Source organism: Carcharhinus amblyrhynchos, chromosome 34, assembly GCF_965287045.1.
Source record: "Carcharhinus amblyrhynchos chromosome 34, sCarAmb.v2.hapA, whole genome shotgun sequence".
NCBI classification, from domain to species: Eukaryota; Metazoa; Chordata; class Chondrichthyes; order Carcharhiniformes; family Carcharhinidae; genus Carcharhinus; species Carcharhinus amblyrhynchos.
Genome location: NC_137357.1, coordinates 11,559,742 through 11,578,709, shown reverse-complemented (window position 1 = coordinate 11,578,709; position 18,968 = coordinate 11,559,742). Strand labels below are relative to the sequence as shown.

The 18,968-nt window shown below is 41.7% G+C and overlaps 1 protein-coding gene across 3 annotated transcripts in view; it reads left to right on the top strand.

The window, feature by feature from the left end:
* Nucleotides 1–18,968, top strand: part of gpat2 (glycerol-3-phosphate acyltransferase 2, mitochondrial) — a 47,504-nt gene that overhangs the window by 19,744 nt on the left and 8,792 nt on the right. For all 3 annotated transcript variants that reach the window (XR_013889828.1, XM_080217131.1, XM_080217132.1), the window contains 5 exons: nucleotides 14,031–14,149; nucleotides 15,019–15,089; nucleotides 15,293–15,554; nucleotides 16,107–16,255; nucleotides 18,220–18,297. Coding sequence is in view for 2 of the 3 variants with exons in the window: in XM_080217131.1 (XP_080073257.1) it covers nucleotides 14,031–14,149; nucleotides 15,019–15,089; nucleotides 15,293–15,554; nucleotides 16,107–16,255; nucleotides 18,220–18,297 (679 nt within the window). In the remaining variant the exon portion in view is untranslated. The remainder of the gene's footprint in view (nucleotides 1–14,030; nucleotides 14,150–15,018; nucleotides 15,090–15,292; nucleotides 15,555–16,106; nucleotides 16,256–18,219; nucleotides 18,298–18,968) is intronic.

Here is an 18,968-nt window from a genome sequence, read left to right as displayed (position 1 = left end):
GATTTTTTGTGTCAATACAGTTTCAATACAGTAACAGGACAGAGAGTGAAGAAATAGCCAGGAATCCTGCTTCAGGCCTGTCAGGTAATGGCAAAACTATTAGTAGTATTGAGAGAAATACTAACTAAACAGGTGAATCAAGCATCAGTGCTGAGCGACAAGTTAGAATATATAGCTCAAATAAGAGTTCTGTATACAAAAACACAGAGTGTAAGGAATAAATTAAGTGAGCTGCAGGTATAAATTCAAATTGGACATTATGAAATTGTAGCTATTACTGAGACATGGCTGCAGGATGGTCAGGAGTGGGAACCAAATATACTGGGTTGTAAGGTTCATAGGATGGACAGGTAAAATGGCAGAGGGGGTGGGGTAGCCTGGCTGATTAGAAACAAAATCACTTAAATGGTGAGCGAGGATATATGAGGGAAGGCATCCATTGGAGACCTTTTCAGTGGATCATCGGAAAAGTGAAGGATCTAAAACTGTAGGTGTAGTAGACAGACACTGTTATGATGGCCATGGAGGACCTTTGATAGATATCCCTGTGGGCTTTGTGCAGCATGAGCTTCCTTTATTGAGCGAGCGGAGGCCTACCCAATGATGAGCTGTCAGCAGGATTTTTCAAGCGTACTGCTCCATTGGGACCAGAATTTAGGTCCTGAGATGAATTCTGTCTAGTTATAAGCCACAAGCATAGGTCTGCCTCTGTGGTGCCCAACACAAAAGGGTTTGGTAAGAGCAAACTAGTATTTGGAGAATTGCTAAATTGGCGATGAAGAGAATGTTTTCTAGATAACCTCCAGAAGTCAAAAATCTTTTCTGCAAGAATGAACTCTTTTGCCTCTTTTCGGGAAATTTGAACCCTTCAACACTCGTGGTGAAGGCTGGACCGGTTTACAGAGTGCATGCGTTACTTCTTCCATGCTAGCAACATTGAAGAAGACAAAAAAGAAAAGATGATGATGATGATGACATGCGAGGCTCTGCCTTATCCGGATACCCTGACTCAAAAACTTTTAATGAGTTCGTAGACTTGGTGAAAAACCACTATGACCCGAGGCCTTCGGTAATTCTCCAGAGCCGTTGTATCAACGTGGCTGGGAGAGTTACTACAGAAACTGTCACTTGAATTCTTGGTTAGGTTGCAGAAATTGGCAAAATATTGAAAATTTGGACTGCCTCTTTGAAATATTATGAGGTAGATTGATATGTGGCATAAACGCCCTATTCATCCAGAATAAACTGTTGGCCTCACCCAATTTGGACTTCATAATAGCCTCACCTGTTGAGAACGCAGAAAAAGGGGTTCCAGAGCTACAGGAGGCATAAGGCAACAATATTCTCCAACTGAGAGGACAACTGGTGCAATCAGTCCTTGATGAAGAGCACTTGTGTAAGTCAGGTGTTAAGGGTCCCCTTTCAATATAGGAACCCTAATGTCACCCTCAGGCAATTAAGGAAAGGTAATGACAATCCCAAGAGTATGAGAGAAGGTCCAACAGAAAGTTGCAGTTGCCAGATGACAGGTTATTACAAGCATTGTCAAAGGATGCAGCCAAGGTAAAAGTTTCAGCAACAGTCAAAACGCTTGCTGCCTCGTTTAAAAAAAAAGGCTGAGGTCGGTACTTGACTATACCATGTCTGCATCCTCTCTTTCAGTGACAGGGACATTACAACTGAATTCGATCATTACAACTAAAATTGCCCCAATAATGGTAGAATTACTGGTCAATGGCCATCCCTTGATGAGCTGCAGTCAATATTATCAGAGAACAAAGATAAAAGCACCTCCAATCTGGCATCCAACTCCTGAGTTGGGAAGATACAAAGGCCAAGCTAGCCATCTGCACAGGAATGCCTTTACAAATAAAGGCACCACGATGGCCCCAGTAAATTACAGAAAGCAATCAGTTTGTCTTCACTCGTTGTTGTATGTGAGTATGGACAAAGCCTCGTTGGGAGAGATCCAGCTGGCGATCTTAAGGCTAGGAATGGTACAAAGTTAGTAGTAGATACCCTGAAATAACAGCCTGGCAAGAATAAAAAGGACTAAGTTCAAAATTTACTTTGAGTCTGACGCTACACCTATGTATTTCAGAGCATAAGCAATCTCATACTCCATCCTGGAGAAAGTGGAAAATGAACAAAGACACCTTGAAAGTTTAAATGTTACAAGGACTGTGCAATTTGTGGAATGGGCTGCGCCAGCAATCCCTGTTCTTAAGCCTGTCAGATTGGTTTGTCTTTTTGTGGACGATAACCCAAAGAGTCAATTAGGTCTCCAAACTTGATGGGTACCCATGCCCCGAATTGAAGATCTGAATGGTTAACAGGTGGCCAGGTGTTCTCTAAATTGGATATGACTAACTTTTTCCTCATGAATTGGATGAGTCTTCCCAGAAATATGTGATGATTAACACACATAACAGACTCTATGGGCAGAATTTTCCCCCGAAAAATTCTAAATGTTGAATTTGCAGGAAAACTGAAGTAATCCACATTTTTTTCACTGGGAGTTCACACTGAAATCTCCCACAATCTGTGCAGTGCAGATGCCACCAGCACGAATATTGTTAGGTTTCAATCGCAAAAACCCAGCTTGCAGGTGCAGCAGGTGGTCAGGAAGGCGAATGGGATGCTGGCCTTCATAGCGAGGGGGATTGAATATAAAAGTAGGGAGGTCTTGCTGCAGCTGTATAGGGCATTGGTGAGGCCGCAGCTGGAGTACTGTGTGCAGTTTTGGGTGCCGCACCTGCGCAAAGATATTTTGGCCTTGGAGGGAGTGCAGAGGAGGTTTACTAGGCTGATACCGGAGTTGAGGGGGTTGAGCTGTGAGGAGAGGCTGAATAAACTGGGCTTGTACTCGTTAGAGTTTAGAAGAATGAGAGGAGATCTCATTGAGACGTATAAGATGATGAATGGGATGGATAGGATAGAGGTGGAGAGACTCTTCCTGCTCAGAAAGGACAGTAGGACTAGGGGGCACAGCCTCAAGATAAAGGGGAGGCGGTTTAGAATGGAGTTGAGGAGGAACTTCTTCACTCAAAGGGTGGTGAATCTCTGGAATTCTCTGCCCGTTGAAGTGGTGGAGGCTGCCTCGCTAAATATTTTTAAGACGCGGGTTGATGGGTTTTTGATAGGAGAGGGGGTTAAGGGTTATGGGGAGAGGGCGGGAAAGTGGAACTGAGCAGCGACAGATCAGCCATGATCTTATTGAATGGCGGGGCAGGCTCGAAGGGCTGGATGGCCTACTCCTGCTCCTATTTCTTATGTTCTTATGTTCTTATGTTCTTATTAAGGCCTATAACGCATGTGCAGATTGATTTCAGCCTCCTATTTGCTGGCCAGCTCAATCACTGGCCAGCAAACCCCCACCGTTCCCCCGACTGTTCCTGACCCCAGCCCATCCCGATTGCTGGCCCCTCTCTTCCCCCATCGATCCCAGTGCAGAGTGGCAGTGGGACCCTGCATTCCCACTTGTTGTCCCCTAGACACTGCCTGATGCTCTGGGCAGTGCCAAGGTGCCCCAGGCATGGGCATTTTGCCCATTGGGCACTGCAAAGGTGTCCATGCCCAGGGGGCACCGCCCTGCTGCAATCCCCTCCTCCCCCCACCACTGGGGGTGGGGGGAGCTCCAATTGCCCCCTCCACTCAAGTGGGCTCAGGTCACCAGCTTCCCAAAAGTGGGGAGCTACTCTAAACTGGAGTGAAACATTCTGGCAGGTGGGAGAGGCAAGCAGGCCTGGAGAATTAAAGCACCCAACTTCGATTCTGGCCTTGGATTACTGTCTGTGTGGAGTTTGCATGTTCTCCCCATGTCTGTGTGGGTTTGCTCCAAAGGTGTGCAGGTTTGGTGGATTGGCCATGCTAACTTGCCTCTTATGTCCAATGATGTGTCGGTTAGGTGGATTATCTATGGTAAATGTGTGGGTTTATGGGCTAGGGTGATGGGGAAGGCCTAGGTGGGATGCTATTTCAGAGAGTTGGTGCAGATTTGATGAGCCAAAACGGACTCTTGCTGCGCTGTAGGGATTCCTTGGTTCTGCGGAGTTCAGTGTAGCGTTTGAAACTGAAAGGCACAAATAAGCTCCAAGAATTTTAAGCTTAGTTAATGCTGACTTTAATGAGACGAGATAGAGACTCTGCAGCAAATGGGAAAATCTGCTCATGGATAAAACAACTGGTGAACAATGGAGGTTGTTTAAACAAACGTTGGAATACAGTACCAGTTTAAGCCCCTGAGAAGGAAAAACACTTCACAGCAAAAAAACAGTCCTGGCCAATGAAAGGATAAGTGACAGCATAAAAGGGCTTACAAAACTGGAAAAAAACAGCACAGATCCTGATGAATGGGAAAAATGCAAAGACCAGCAAAGGACCATAAACAAACTTAGTTATGCTATGAAAAGGGATTATGAAAGGAAACTTGGAAGGATCATTAAAATTAATAAGAGAGAATCACAGGTGAGATGCCTGAAGATTGGAGGGTGACAAATGTTGTGCCTATATTTAAAAAGGGCTGCAGGGAAAAGCCTGGGAACTACAGGCCAGTGAGCCTCACATCTGTGGTTGATAAGTTGTTGGAAGATATTTTGAGAGACAGGATTTACAGGCATTTGGAGACGCAAGGATTGATTAGGGACAGTCAGCATGACAATCAGTCATGTCTCACAAATTTGACTGAGTTTTTGGAAGTGGATAACAAGCAAGGTCGATGAGGGCAGTGCAGTTGATGTTGTCTACGTGGACCTTTGACAAGGTACCATATGGTAGGTTATTGCATAAGGTTAAATCTCATGAGGTCCATGGTGAGATAGCAAAATAGATACAAAATTGGCTTGATGACAGATGCCAAAAGGTAGTAGTAGAGGGTTATTTTTCAAACTGGAGGCCTGTGATCAGCAGTGTGCCTCAGAGATCACTGCTGGGCCCACTGTTACTTGTCGTTTATATTAATGATTTGGATGAGATTATCGGGGGCATGGTTAGTAAGTTTGCAGATGACACCAAGATTGGTGGCATAGTGGACAGTGAAGGTTATCTCAGATTGCAACTGGAAATTGATCAAATGGGCCAGTGGCTGACGAATGGCAGCTGGAGTTTAATTTAGATAAATGCGAGGTGATGAATTTTGGTAGATTGAACCAAGGCAGGACTTACTCAGTTAATGGTAGAGCATTAGCGAGAGTTACAGCACAAACAGATCGAGGGATACATGTTCATAGCTCCCTGAAAGTGGAGTCACAGGTGGTCAGAGTGATGAAGAAGGCATTTGGCATGCTTGGTTTCATTGGTCAGAACATTAAATACAGGAGTTGGAACATCTTGTTGAAGTTGTACAAGATGTTGGTATACATTTGGAATACTGTGTCCAGTTCTGGTCATCCTATTAAACGATATTATTAAACTAGAAAGCGTGCAGAAACCATTTACTAGGATACTACAGGGACTTGATGATTTGGGTTATGAGAGGTGGAATATACTGGGAATTTTTTCTCTGCAGCATAGAAGGCTGAGGGGGTGACCGTATAGAAATCTATAAAATAATGAGGAGCGTAGACCAGCTGGATAGTCAATATCTTTTCCCAAAGGTAGGGGAGTCTAAAACTAGAAGGCATCAGTTTAAGTGAGAGGGGAGAGAAATTTATTTCTCACACAGGGTGCTGAGTGTCTGGAACAAGCTGCCAGAGGTCGTATTAGAAGTGGGTACAATTTTGTCTTTTAAAAAGCATTTAGACAGTCAAATGGGGAAGATGGGTAGAGAGGGGTATGGGCCAAATGCGGGCAATTGGGACTAGCTTCGGTGTTCAAAAAAAGGGTGGCATGGACAAGTGGGGCCGAAGGGCCTGTTTCCATGCTGTAAAGCTCAATGACTCTGACTCTAAGAATAAATGGCCCACTTCTCCCACTGACCACCTTACCCCTGCACTGAGAACGTAACCCCACTGATTTCCCTCCTTCCCAGCTGACCACCTGAGCACCTCACCTCCAATCCGACCAGTTATCTTATAAACCAGCTTTTCAAAGTGGTTCGACCTTGAAATTTACCTGTTTCATGGCTGCAAGTGGTATTGAAAGAAAGGGGACATGTCTTCCTTACCTCTGACTTCGTTGCTCTTGGCACAGGACCTATGGATCCCACTGAACAGCACCTTTCTCACCTGGTTTGAGTTGAAATATTCAATGAGAAAAAAACGAGTTTTCATTTCTGGTTAAGTACCTTGGAACAGAGTGGTAGTTTGGCTGATTGTCACTCCACAGAAGCTACAGCCTCATGATTCAAGACCAAAATTGAACCAGAGTACATTATGTAAGAGCAGTGAAGAGCTGGACATTACGTAACTTGAGAAAGTGAGGACATCCAATGCAAGTTCATTTTTAAGCTGACTTTACATAATCGAGAGGGTCGACTGAAATTCAGAAAGTCAGATTGTTGAAGCAGTTTCGGTGGAGAAGAGAAATAAAAAAGGCAATAGATCACTTATGAAACTGATGTACAGGGCCCCTAACAATACTAAGACGGCAGGACAAAGTATAAAGGATAAAATAATGGGAGCTTGTCAGAAAGCTACGATGACAACCTTGGGGATTTTAATCTCCATATGGTTTGGAAAAATTTGATGGACTAAAGTTGCCTGAAGGAGTTCAAAGAATATTTTTGGGATAGTTTCTCAAAACAGTACATTATGGTTCCACCCAGAAAGTAGGCAATAACAACCTGGTATCTATTTGTACAGTGAGTTAAGATCAGTTAATAACCTCAAAATGAAGACACCCCAAGGTAGAAGTGGCCATAATCTGATTGAATGTTATACTCAGTTTGAGACTAGTATTTTAAACTGAAGAGCAATTGAGTGACCTGGCAAATTCTAATGAAGGATAGATCAATCAAGATGCACAATAGATATATGCTAATGTGGAAAAAAAAATTCTAAGGGGAGGACTCATCATCTGTGGTTAACTAAATCAGTTAAAGATAGTGTCAAACTTAAAAGTAAAAGCATAAAATTGCGCAAAGATGGGTGGCAGGTCAGAAGATTGGACATAATATTTAAAACAGCAAAGATGGGGAGGAAAACATTAGAATCTGAGAAAAAAAAGCAAGAAATATAAAAAGTTACATCATAGTACTGCAATTGATATGAATGTATATTTTTTATTTTCAGGGAAATGTTTAAAAATTCTGCTTTATTCTAGAAGAAGTTATGTTTGGTCGGAATGCAGATGTTGGGAGAGCAAGCTTGGTCATGTAGTGTTTACTTAGGATAGAGATAATGGACATTTGTTTACAGATGAGATTCCCCAGAGGTTTTTGACTAGGTTGACTGAAAGTGTCATGAATTATCCATCAGGTGATGGTGTGGTGATGGGAGGAGCTAGATTTGTAGCAGAGAAAAATCTAAGGAGTTGCAGTTGCAGTCTGCTGAAATCAGAGGCACGTGCAGGATCTTCTGAGAAGGCACTGTCTTTCCACAAAATCTGTCTCTGAAAGCTTCAAGGCTATGAGCACAATTTATAGCAGGTTTGAACGTTCTTTTGATCTATGTGTGAATGGGGCTTACTTGAAACTGAAACATTCATAAGCGAGAACATAAAATGTTACAGTGCAGCACAGGCCCTTCGGCCCTCGATGTTGCGCCGACCAGTGGAACGAATCTAATGACCCTGCAACCTAAACTATTCCAATGTTATCCATATGCCTATCCACTGACCATCTGAATGCCCTTAACGTTGGCGAGTCCACAACTGCTGCAGGCAGGGCATTCCACGCCTTTACTACCCTCTGAGTAAAGAACCTACCTCTGACATCCATCCTATAAATTACCACCCCTCAATTTAAAGCTATGTCCCTTCGTGTTAGCCATCACCATCCGAGGAAAAAGGCTCCCACTGTCCACCCTATCTAATCCTCTGATCATCTTGTATGCCTCAATTCGGTCACTTCTTAACCTTCTTCTGTCTAACGAAAACAACCTCCTCAGCCTTTCCTCATAAAACCTTCCCACCATACCAGGCAACATCCTGGTAAACCTCCTCTGCGCCATTTCCAGTGCTTCCACATCTTTCTTATAATGCGGTGACCAGAACTGTACGCAATACTCCAAGTGCGGCCGCACCAGAGTTTTGTACAGTTGTAACATGATCTCACGGCTCCGAAATTCAATCCCTCTACCAATAAAAGCTAACACACCGTACGCCTTCTTAACAACCTTATCAACCTGGGTGCCAACTTTCAAGGATCTATGCACATGTACACCGAGATCTCTCTGCTCGTCGACACTACCAAGAGTCCTTCCATTAGCTCTATGTTCTGTAATCCTGTTACTCTTTCCAAAGTGAATCACCTCAAACTTTTCTATATTAAACTCCATTTGCCACCTCTCGGCCCAACTCTGCAGCTTTTCTTGTCACTCTGCAAACTGTAACATCCATCCTCACTGACTACAACTCCTCTGACTTTAGTGTTGTCCATAAATTTACTAACCCATCCTTCACCCTCATCTCAGTCATTTATAAAAATGACAAACAGCAGTGGCCCCAAAACAGATCCCTGCAGTACACCATTTGTAACTGAACTCCAGGCTGAATATTTCCCATCAACCACCACCCTCTGTCTTCTATCAGCTAGCCAGTTCCTCATCCAAACTGCTAAATCACCCTCAATCCCATGCATCTGTATTTTCTGCAGTAGCCTACCATGGGGAACCTTATCAAACGCTTTGCTAAAATCCGTTTACACACGTCAACTGCTTTATCTTTGGTCACCTCAAAGAACTCAAGAAGGTTTGCGAGGCATGACCTACCCTTCGCAAAACCGTGTTGACTATTCCGAATCAAATTATTTCTCTCGAGATGATTATAAATCCTATTTCTTATAACTCTTCCCAAAACTTTGTCCACAACAGAAGTAAGGCTCACCGGTCTATAATTCCCAGGACGGTCTCTACTCCCCTTGAACAAGGGGACAACATTTGCTATTCTCCACTCTTCCGGCACTATACTGTAGCCAATGATGACATAAAGATCAAACCCAAAGGCTCTGCAATCTCCTCCCTAGCATCCCAGAGAATCCTAGGATAAATCCTATCTGGCCCAGGGCACTTATCTATTTTCATACTTTCAAGAATTGCGAACAGCTCCTCCTGATGTACCTCAATCCTGTCTAGTCTAAAAGCAGAGTCTTTTCCATTTAAATATTGTTCTTCATTTGTTGGAGTTCTAGTTCAACTGTATTATTAAATAAAGTCTGTTTCACTAATTAAAATCCTACTTTGTGAAATCATTTCTGGAAAGAAATATTCTCACATTAATGTAAAAAAAATTATGTCTCATCTGGCTACCAAATGTAACTTGGGGTTCTGATCCAGGACCCTAAAAAGAATAAGCGTTTCCATAGATATTTTAAAATGAAAAGCATTCACCAAATGAGCATTGTTTCTTTTGAAATTAGAACTGGGGAATTAATAATGGAACAAAGAGAGATGATAGATGAATTGAACTGACACTTTGCACAGCCTCTCAAGAGTACAAAATAACATTCCAGAAATAGTTGGAACTCCAAAATTTTAAGGGAGGGGGGAACTCAAGAAAATTGCATTCTCCATGGAGGTGATATGAAGTAGTTGTTGAACATGCAGGCTGATGAGTCCGCGGGTCTTGAGAGAAGTGGAGAGTGACATCGTTGATGCACTGGTTTCAATTTAAGTTCCTAGATCTGTGCAAGTTTCCATTAGATGAGAAAATGGCAACAGTTCATTCAAAAAGGGAAGAAGACAAAGCAGGAAACTACAGATATTTAGCTAAACTTTCGTCACGGAAATATACAAAACTCTTCGTAAAGATAGTGTCGCAGGGCACTTGCGGGGGAAAAAACTGAAGGTAACCAGGCAGAATCATCATGATGTTATGTGTTTCACCATATCATTGGAGTCCTTTGAAGAACTAACTAGCTGTGGGGTCATGGGGAGCCACTGGATGTGATGTACCTGTGATTCCAAAAAGGTACTTGATAAGGTGTCTCGTTGAAGGATACTGTGAAAGTTAAGGCTCACAGTTGGAGCTAACATTGGCATGGGCGAAGGATTGGTTAGCTAACAGGTAACAAAGAGTAGGCATAAAATGGGTCATCTTCCCTTTGGAAATTTGTCTTGGGGGTTGTCTGCCAGGGGGATAAGTGCTGTGGCCTCAACTTATTGCAATTAAATGAATGGCCCGTTTGAAATTATTGTTGATACACAAGTACCTAAGAACATTAATTATGAAGAGCCACATTGAGGATACAAAGAGACAAAGGTTGTCAGTGAGCAAAGATCCAGCAAATGAAGCGTAATGAAGGAAATTTGAAATTGTGCATTTCATCAGGAAGAATGAAAAAGAAGCCTATTATTTAAATGCTGAGATTTGAAGAACTCGGAAATATGGAAGAATCTGGAAGTCCTGGTGCATGAATTGCAAAAACATTTGTAGGTAGATGCAGTAAATAATTTGGAAAGCTAATACAATGTTTATTGTGAGGAGAATTGGAGCCATAGAGGTTTACAGCAGGTAAACAGGCCCTTCAGCCCAACATGTCCATGCCGCCTTTCTTTTTACCTCTAAGCCAGTCTGAGTTGTCTGTGTTTGGTTTGTATCTCTCTATATCCATCTTACCCACGTAATTATCTAAATGCTTTTTAAAAGATAAAATTGTACCTGCATCAACAACTAAGCTAGTCCCAATTGCCTGTGTTTGGCTGGTATCCCTCTATACTCATCTTACCCATAAGACATAGGAGCAGAATTAGGTCACTCAGCCTATTGAGTCTGCTCTGCCATTCAATTATGGTTGATATTTTCCGCATCCCCACTTTCCTGTCTTTTCCCCATAACCCCTGACTCCCTTATTAATCAAGAACCTATCTATCTCTGTCTTAAAGACATTCAATGACCTGGACTCTACAGCCTTCTGTGGCAAAGAGTTCCACAGATTCACCACTCTGGCTGAAGAAATTCCTCTTCATCTCTTTTTTAAAGAATCGTCCCTTTAGCCTGAGGTTGTGCCCTCTGCTACTATCTTGTTGTGCCTTGCAGTATCCTGTAAATTTCAATAAGATCCTCCCTCATCCTTCTAAACTCGAATGAGTACACACCCAGGGTCCTCAACTGTTCCTCGTACCACAAGCTCTTCATTTCAGGGATTGTTCTTGTGAACCTCCTCTGGATCCTTTCCAAGGCCAGCGCATCCTTCCATTCACAATACTCCAAATTGGGTCTGACCAGAGCCATTTTCAGCCTCAGAAATACATATGTGCTCTTGTATTCTAGCCCTCTCAACATTAATGCTAACATTGTATTTGCCTTCCTGACTGCTGACTGAACCTGCATGTTAATCTTGAGAATCTTGAACAATGACTCCTAAGTCCCTTTCTGTTTTTGATTTCCTAAGCATTTTCCCATTTAGAAAAAAGTTTATACCTCCATCCCTCCTCCCAAAGTGCATAATCTTACATTTTGCCACATTATATTCCATTTGCCACTTTGCCCACTCTCCGAACCTGTTCAAGTCCTTCTGCAGCCCCCTGTTTCCTTAATACTACCTGTCCTTCTACATATGTAACTGTCAATGCTTTTTCAAAGATGAAATTGTACCTGGTTCTACTACTATCTCTGGCAACTTGTTCCAGACACTCACCACCTTCTTTTTGGAAAAAATTGCCCCTCTGGACACTTTTGTGTCCCTCCCCTCTCACCTTAAACCTATGCCCTCGAGTTTCAGAGTCCCCGACCTTTGGGAAAAGGTGTTAACTATCGAGCTGATCTTTTACGTTCATTATTTTAGAGACCTCTATAAGTTCACTCCTGACCCTCCTACACTGCAGGGAAAAAAGTCCCAGTCTATCCAGCCTCTCTTTATAAGTCAAACCATCAAGTCCTGGGAGCAGCCATGTAAATATTTTTCTGTGCTCTTTTTAGTTTAATAACATCCTTTCTATAATAGTGTGTATGCAGTATTCAAAGTGTGGCCGTACCAATGTTAGTATAACTTCAGCAGGACGTCCCAACTCCTGCATTGAATATTCTGACCAATGAAACCAAGCATGTTGAATGCCTTCTTCACCACCCTGTCCACCTGTGACTCCACTTTCAAGGAACTATGAACCAGTACCCCAAGATCTATTTGTTCTGTAACTCTCCCTAATGCCATACCATTAACTGAGTTAAATCCTGCCCTGGTTCGATCTATTAACATGCGTCACCTAACATTTATTGAAATTAAACCCCATCTGCCATTCATCAGTGCAGTAGCCTATTTGATCACGATCCTGCTGTAATCCTAACTAACCTTCTTCACTGTGCACTATGCCACTACGGTGTCATCTGCAGTGTCATCTGCAAACTAATTAGCCATGCCTCCTAAATTCTCATCCAAATCATTAATATAAATAACAAATGAAGTGGACCCAGCATCGATCTCTGAGACACACCTCTGGTCACAGCCTTCCAGTTTGAAAATCAACCCTCTACAAACACCCTACCTTCTGTCATCAAGCCAATTTTGTATCCGATTGGCTACCTCACTCTGGATCCCATGAGATTTAATGCAACAACCTCCCATGCGATATGTTGTCTGAGGTCTTGCTGTAGCCCATATAGAAAATGTCGACTACACTGTCCTCATCCACCTTCTTGGCTACCCCTTTAAAAAGCTCAGTCAATTTGGTGGACATGATTTTCCATACTCAAAGCCATGCTCACTGTCCCTAATCAGTCCTTGCCTCTCTAAGTGCGTGTAGAATCCATCTCTCAGAATACCTTCTAACAACTTGCCCACGACAGACATTAGGCTCACCTGCCTGTAGTTCCCAGGCTTTTTCCTGCAGCGCTTCCGAAACAAAGGCACAACATTTTCCAGCCTCCAATCTTCAGGCATCTTACCTGTGGCTGTCGGTGATTCAAATATCTCTGCTGGAGATCTCCAATTTCCTCCTTAGACTCTCACACTGTCCTGGCATATACTTCATCAGGTCCCTGGGATTCATCTACCTTGATGTATTTTAAGACTTCCAATAACACCATCTCTGTAAAATGTACACTCCTCAAGGCATCACTCTTTGTTTCCCCAAGCTCCCGAACGTTCATGCCTTCCTCAACAGTAAATACTGATGAAGAATTTTCGTTTAGGTTCTCATCCATCTGTTGTGGATCCTCACATAGGTGACCTTGTTGATTCTTAAGAGGTCCTACTCGCTCTCGTTACTGTTGAATAATTGAATGTAAAAATTGAGAGGTTACGTTTTGGTTATACTCAGTATTGGTGAGACAACATCAGGGGTACCATATGCAGTACTGGTCTCCTTATTTAAGGAACAATGTAAATTTGTTGGAAGCAGTTCAGTAAATATTTACTGGACAAAAATCTGGAATAGGTGAATCTAGAACGAGGGGTCACTGTTTAAGCAGAGATTAGGAATTTATTTTCCGTTTTTTGTCTTTTACGGGGAATTTATTTTCCCTTGAGAGCAGTGAGCCTTTTGAACTGCTCTTGAAAAGGTGATGGAGCTAGATGGATTCTTGTTCAGTGAGGACGTGAAGAGGTTATTGGGAGTAGGTGGGAGTGTGGTGTTGAGGTTATGATATTGAATGGTGAAACAGGCCTGAAGGGCCAAGTAACTTTCTTTGTGCTCCAAGTTCATATGTACTGATACCTTTCTTCAGACAAATGCACTCAGCTGCTTCTCACTACATTTTCCAAGAACACTCCAGCACTGCATGTGGTGAATGACAGCGCAGGTGGGAACTTGGGCGTTATGGCCAGTGTGGATCAAAAATCAAATATGGTTACTACTGTAGTCCACTTGTGGCTTGCAACATGTCATGAGGTTAAACTGTAAGGAAATCCCTGTCAGGTTGTTTTGCTGTTTCACAATATATTCTCTGTTAATTTGAGGGTGGAAGATGAAATGTTTAAATGTAGCTGTTTAGGGCAAATCGAAGTTATTTGTCGTTAACTTGTCCTCAGTATTTTGACAAAAGACATTGTGTTTCAGTTCTGAAGCTGTGTACTACGAGAAGTCACAGGACTGGCTTCTGAACAACGAAGATTTGATTCAACTGAGCAAACATCACCAAGCACTAGTGGTCGATCTGGGGAGGCACATGCTTTACAGTAAGATTGATTGACATTGGTGAATACATAGTCCTGTATTAAAGACACACTTTTTCCACATGTGTCTTCATCAATGCAGCCATTTTATTCGAACTGTTTCCAGTCTTCTTTCAGGTTTGGGAATTTTATTGCTTGAGCTCACTGGCGCAGAAGAAAATAAGTCATCCTGGCTATGAAAAAAACTAAGGAGATGTTATCGTGTTCTGTGATCCCACTGGGATGAGTGTGTCAGGCTTTTATCTTGAGGCTGGACCTTGAAATGACTCCTACAGCATCTTTCCTCTTCACATCTTGTTGAGATGTATATTGTAAGAGGATGAGCTTGAGCCATTTAGGAAAGCCAATGTAAAAACAATAGCATAATTATTACCAAAAAAAAAGATGGAAAGGGCATGCAGCACCATATCCTGTAGCTTCCCTGAAAATCCCACGTTGAGATTGCAGCAACACAAAAAGGGAGACTTAATAGAGTTGTCAAAATTGAGGGGTTTTAAAACTATTGTGTGTGGCAAGATGATAGGCAGCCAGAAGTGATGAATTCAAAATAATTGACAAAGGAACTTGAGGCAAAATGAGAATTGGCACAGAGTTGAGAAGATCTGAACTTCACTACTTTTAAAGGGGAATCAATTCCAGTGGAATTTTGAAAATAAAATCAGACTTGGACTTGAAGAGCACGAATCTGCAGGGCTGTTGAGAAAGTGACGGGATGTAGGACTAAATTGAGCAGCTCTTTGACAGTCAAATGACCTTTGATATTACAGTATTCTGTGGGTAGGTTCTAGTCTAGTTACGGTTCCATATGGAGAGCACTAGTTTCTGAGGACTTTTATTTGCTCAAACTAATTCTCAACCTTCCTTTTTGACAGATGCGACTTGTTGCTCAGCAATCATGTCAACCACCATCATGGCCTGCCTCCTGTTTCACAAGTACCGACAGGTAGATTGTCTTTCTGATCAGTTAACTTGTTTATATTACCCAAAGTACATTGCCTGAACATTCAGAAGTTACTGGGAGATGAGCAGGTCTGATACTCCTACTTAGTGGGCGAGCGGTTAACAAAGTAAATGTTTTCCTTCTTTTAAGTATCTTCTTTGTATTATATAAAGCTGTTGACTTTTTTTTAAACTGTCTTTCTTCAGGGCACCTTCCTTACCACGTTGGCAAAGGATTTCTGCTGGTTAATGAATGAGGTTCTTGCAAGGCATTTTGATGTGGGATTTTCAGGGAACCTACAGGATATTGTGCTGCATGCCCTTTTTATGCTGAGAGACTGTGTGATGTTGAGGAGCTGTCCACTGAACAATCTCATTGTGGTACCAAAGACAACCCGGAAAGCTGTGGATGAGCTTAATTTTTGCAGCAATACTATTCTTCCTGTTTTTATGTGTGAGGCTATAGCTGGTAAGTGACGTGTTTTAAATAGAACATTGTGAAAATGCACAGCATGTTATGCAGCTTCTGAAAGAACATTGTGGATGTGAAAGTTCATTCTCCACCAACATTGGTGTTTCTCTCTTGTCACTCTGGTGCGAACCAACATGCTGTGCATTTCTAGTATTTGCTGTTGATTTGCAGCATTTGTAGTTTGTTTTTGAAATTAGTTCTCTGTGATGCTGAACCACACTTCAGTTGACCAAAAAAGTACCCAGGTTTTTCATTTTAAAATTCGGTCACAACTTCATCCGCTTTGTTTGTGTTTTTACACTGCTACACATTGTTGTTCGTTGGGGATACTGTCGAGGTGTGAGTAGTTTCCACCTTGGGAACGAGCAAATCTTGGTACTACCCATGTCTCATTTTAACATCCTCCTGTTTGACTGCCGTTAATTCTCCATAATCAAAGGTGGCCTGTGTTTGTAGTAATTAATGTATGTGTATATATCTGTGTCTGTGTGTTGCATTGCTGTTAAATTCAACATGTAATGTTAACATTTTTGTCTGTCTTTCTTTCAGCCTGTGCTTTAAATTCTCTTTTAAAGGAAGTGGCTAAATACGTGACGGATTGGGACTCCAATGCAGAGATTGCAATCAGCCAAGAGGAACTCATCTGTAAAATTGTTCAGCTTTGTCACTTACTGTCCAATGAGGTCTTACTTTTACCGGTAAGAGCAGTATCTGTTGATACTCAAAGATGGAAACAGATTTTAAATGAAGGAAATGAAAACACTGACCCATGTCAGTAACAAGAAAATAGTTGAAAGTAGCTGACATGAGTTTTGAAAGGGACATTTGTGCCCGACAGACCTCAACATGAAGCCGATGCAGTCACTGCAGAATATTGACATTTTAGGGAGGATTGATCAAATCTCTCAAGAAAGATTACTGAATTAAGGGTTCAGGAATTAGAAGATAGAAAACTCGATTAAAAATTATTCAGAAAGAAGAAAACATACATAGATCATGGTAGTGATTTGAATGGTTAGAAGTGGTTCATAGCATCCTTCAGGGTTCAGCTATGGGGCCATTTCTGTTCACTTTTTATGTTAACAATTGGTTGATAGCCTTGTGGTTTTAAAGCTGTGCAGTTGGTCCCAAAACTAGCAAAGTAAGTTCTTTCGATCCCAGAGTAGTCTTGGCCTCTAGGTTATAGGAAGAACTTTAAAGGTAAATAATACAGACTGAATAGGATGCTGTTTGCTATAAGGAACTAAAATCCTCAGAAGTGCAATGTTAGTTATTTTCTTGTTGGAATAATTCATATTAAAATGAAATTGTTTAAAATTTGTGAAAGGGAGAAAGCGTTGAATGTTTCTAGAATCTGAGGGGTGAAGAAGGAGGGTCCGTTAAATCTAAGGGATTGCAAAACATGGTAGGAGAAATTTATTTCCAGATTATAATGAGATTGTGGAATTCATTTCCATGCTAGTAGGAACTGTATCCGATGAACAGTGAAAGAAGAGGAATATGGGAACGAGGTGAATAAATGTGATTAGACTTATTGTGTGATGGACAGCCACTGACATGTACTGACGTGGTTAAATGGGCTGTTTATGTGTTGTAACTTCCATATATTTCACATATGTTCCTTACTGCTGTGTAGTTCAAAGCAGGGTCAGAAGGTCAGGTTGACAAGTTACAAGAAGAAAATATTGCAGCCAATAGTAATAATAGAGTCAAGGACTGTTAGAGGATGAGAGAAGTGATTGGCCATTATGGTGAGACAGCAGACGTACCAAGAATTCCTCCAGTTAAGCACTGAGAAGTTCAAAGCTGTCGCCTTCAGCACTGGCACAAACTCCTTGCACTGGCCAGCAATTCCATTTTCCCAGAGTTTTGGTGTCCTACTTGATTCTGAACTAAGATTCTGATCCCATGCCCTCTCCATTTCAAAGGCTTCCTGTTTCCCCCTTCATAACATTGCTCTTTCTTGCACTGCCATCTGCTGCTGAAATTATTGACTAAGCCTTCGTCATTATCAGATTTGACTGTTCCACTGCTCTCTGGATGGTCTCTCTCGCCTTCATAATTTTGAGTTATACTAATCTTTTGTTCGTGTATCCAAACTTAAACTTCCTCTGCATGCCTGTATCATTCTTGCCTTTGAAAACCTATGTTGCCCCAATTCCAGAATTTTAAAGTTCACAGCTGCATGTTTAGATGACTTCATGGCTTGATTGTTTCCTGTCTTTAAACATCTTCAACACAATTCCTTGCAAATTGTGTTTTTTCAGCTCTTGCACACACCAATTCCTATTGAGACACTTCTGTAGTTTCAAAAATGTTTAAATTCCCTCCCTGAACAAATCTGCAAATCTTTCCCCTTAATAGCTCCCTTAATCTTCTGCACTTGGACTGAGCTTTTAGACACCTTTTCTAATCCCTCTTTCTTTGACTAGGGATACGCTTTGTGTTCAATACTTGCATGAAGCATCTTGAGACTTTTTTCAATGGTAATACACAAGATAAATCCAGTTTGTGGATGTGGAATGTTGTACCAAAATAGAATGGGCTTATGAGGCATAATGGTCTTTTCTGATTTGTAACAATTCTCCATGAATATATTTACTTTCAATTGATTCCCCATTTTATACCATAATAGTCTCTGTTTTGTTTGAATTCCTTGCAGCCCTGCCAGTCAGTGTACCAATTTTCACAGGAAGCGGTGGACAAATTGATGTATTGTGAGATTCTCATCATGGAGGAGGTGAGAGCGTTTTTCTGGTGCTAGTGGCAGTAATTTTGTTTGGGGGTGATAATAAGAATTTTTGAATTCTATTATGGTCTTCAGCGATATGAACCTCTTCCTGAGGTGGAGTAGATAACCACCTATTACCTCGAGCAATCATCTGATATTTATCTCTGGCAGGACAGAGGAAAAGGTTAATAAAGCACATGGAACTTCGTCTTTATAAAGTAGGGCATAGCTACAAAAGCAAGTAAGTTATGATTAACCTGTATAAAATGCTGGTTCAGCCACAATTGGAATATTGTGTCCAGTTCTATGCGCCACACTTCAAGAAGGAGATGATCGCATGAGAGAGGGTGCTGCAAGATCATGTGAATGCTTCCGACAGGAGGAACGTCAACTATTAAACTCATGCTTGGAGATTGGAGAATATGGGGTTGTTCTTTCAAGAAGAGAAGGTTAAGAGATGAGATCAAGAAGCTGAGGGCACTGATTGAGGTGACTGGCAGAAAAAGCAATAGTAATACATGAAAATAGATTTTTATATCTCAAGTTGTTGAGATGTGGAATGCACTGCCTGAAAGTTTGGGAGGGAATGTGATGTATTCAGTTGAAGCCATTTAAATAGAACTGGTTAATAATCTGGAAAAAAAAATGCAGGACGGTGGAGAAGTAGGATTCAGTAGGTT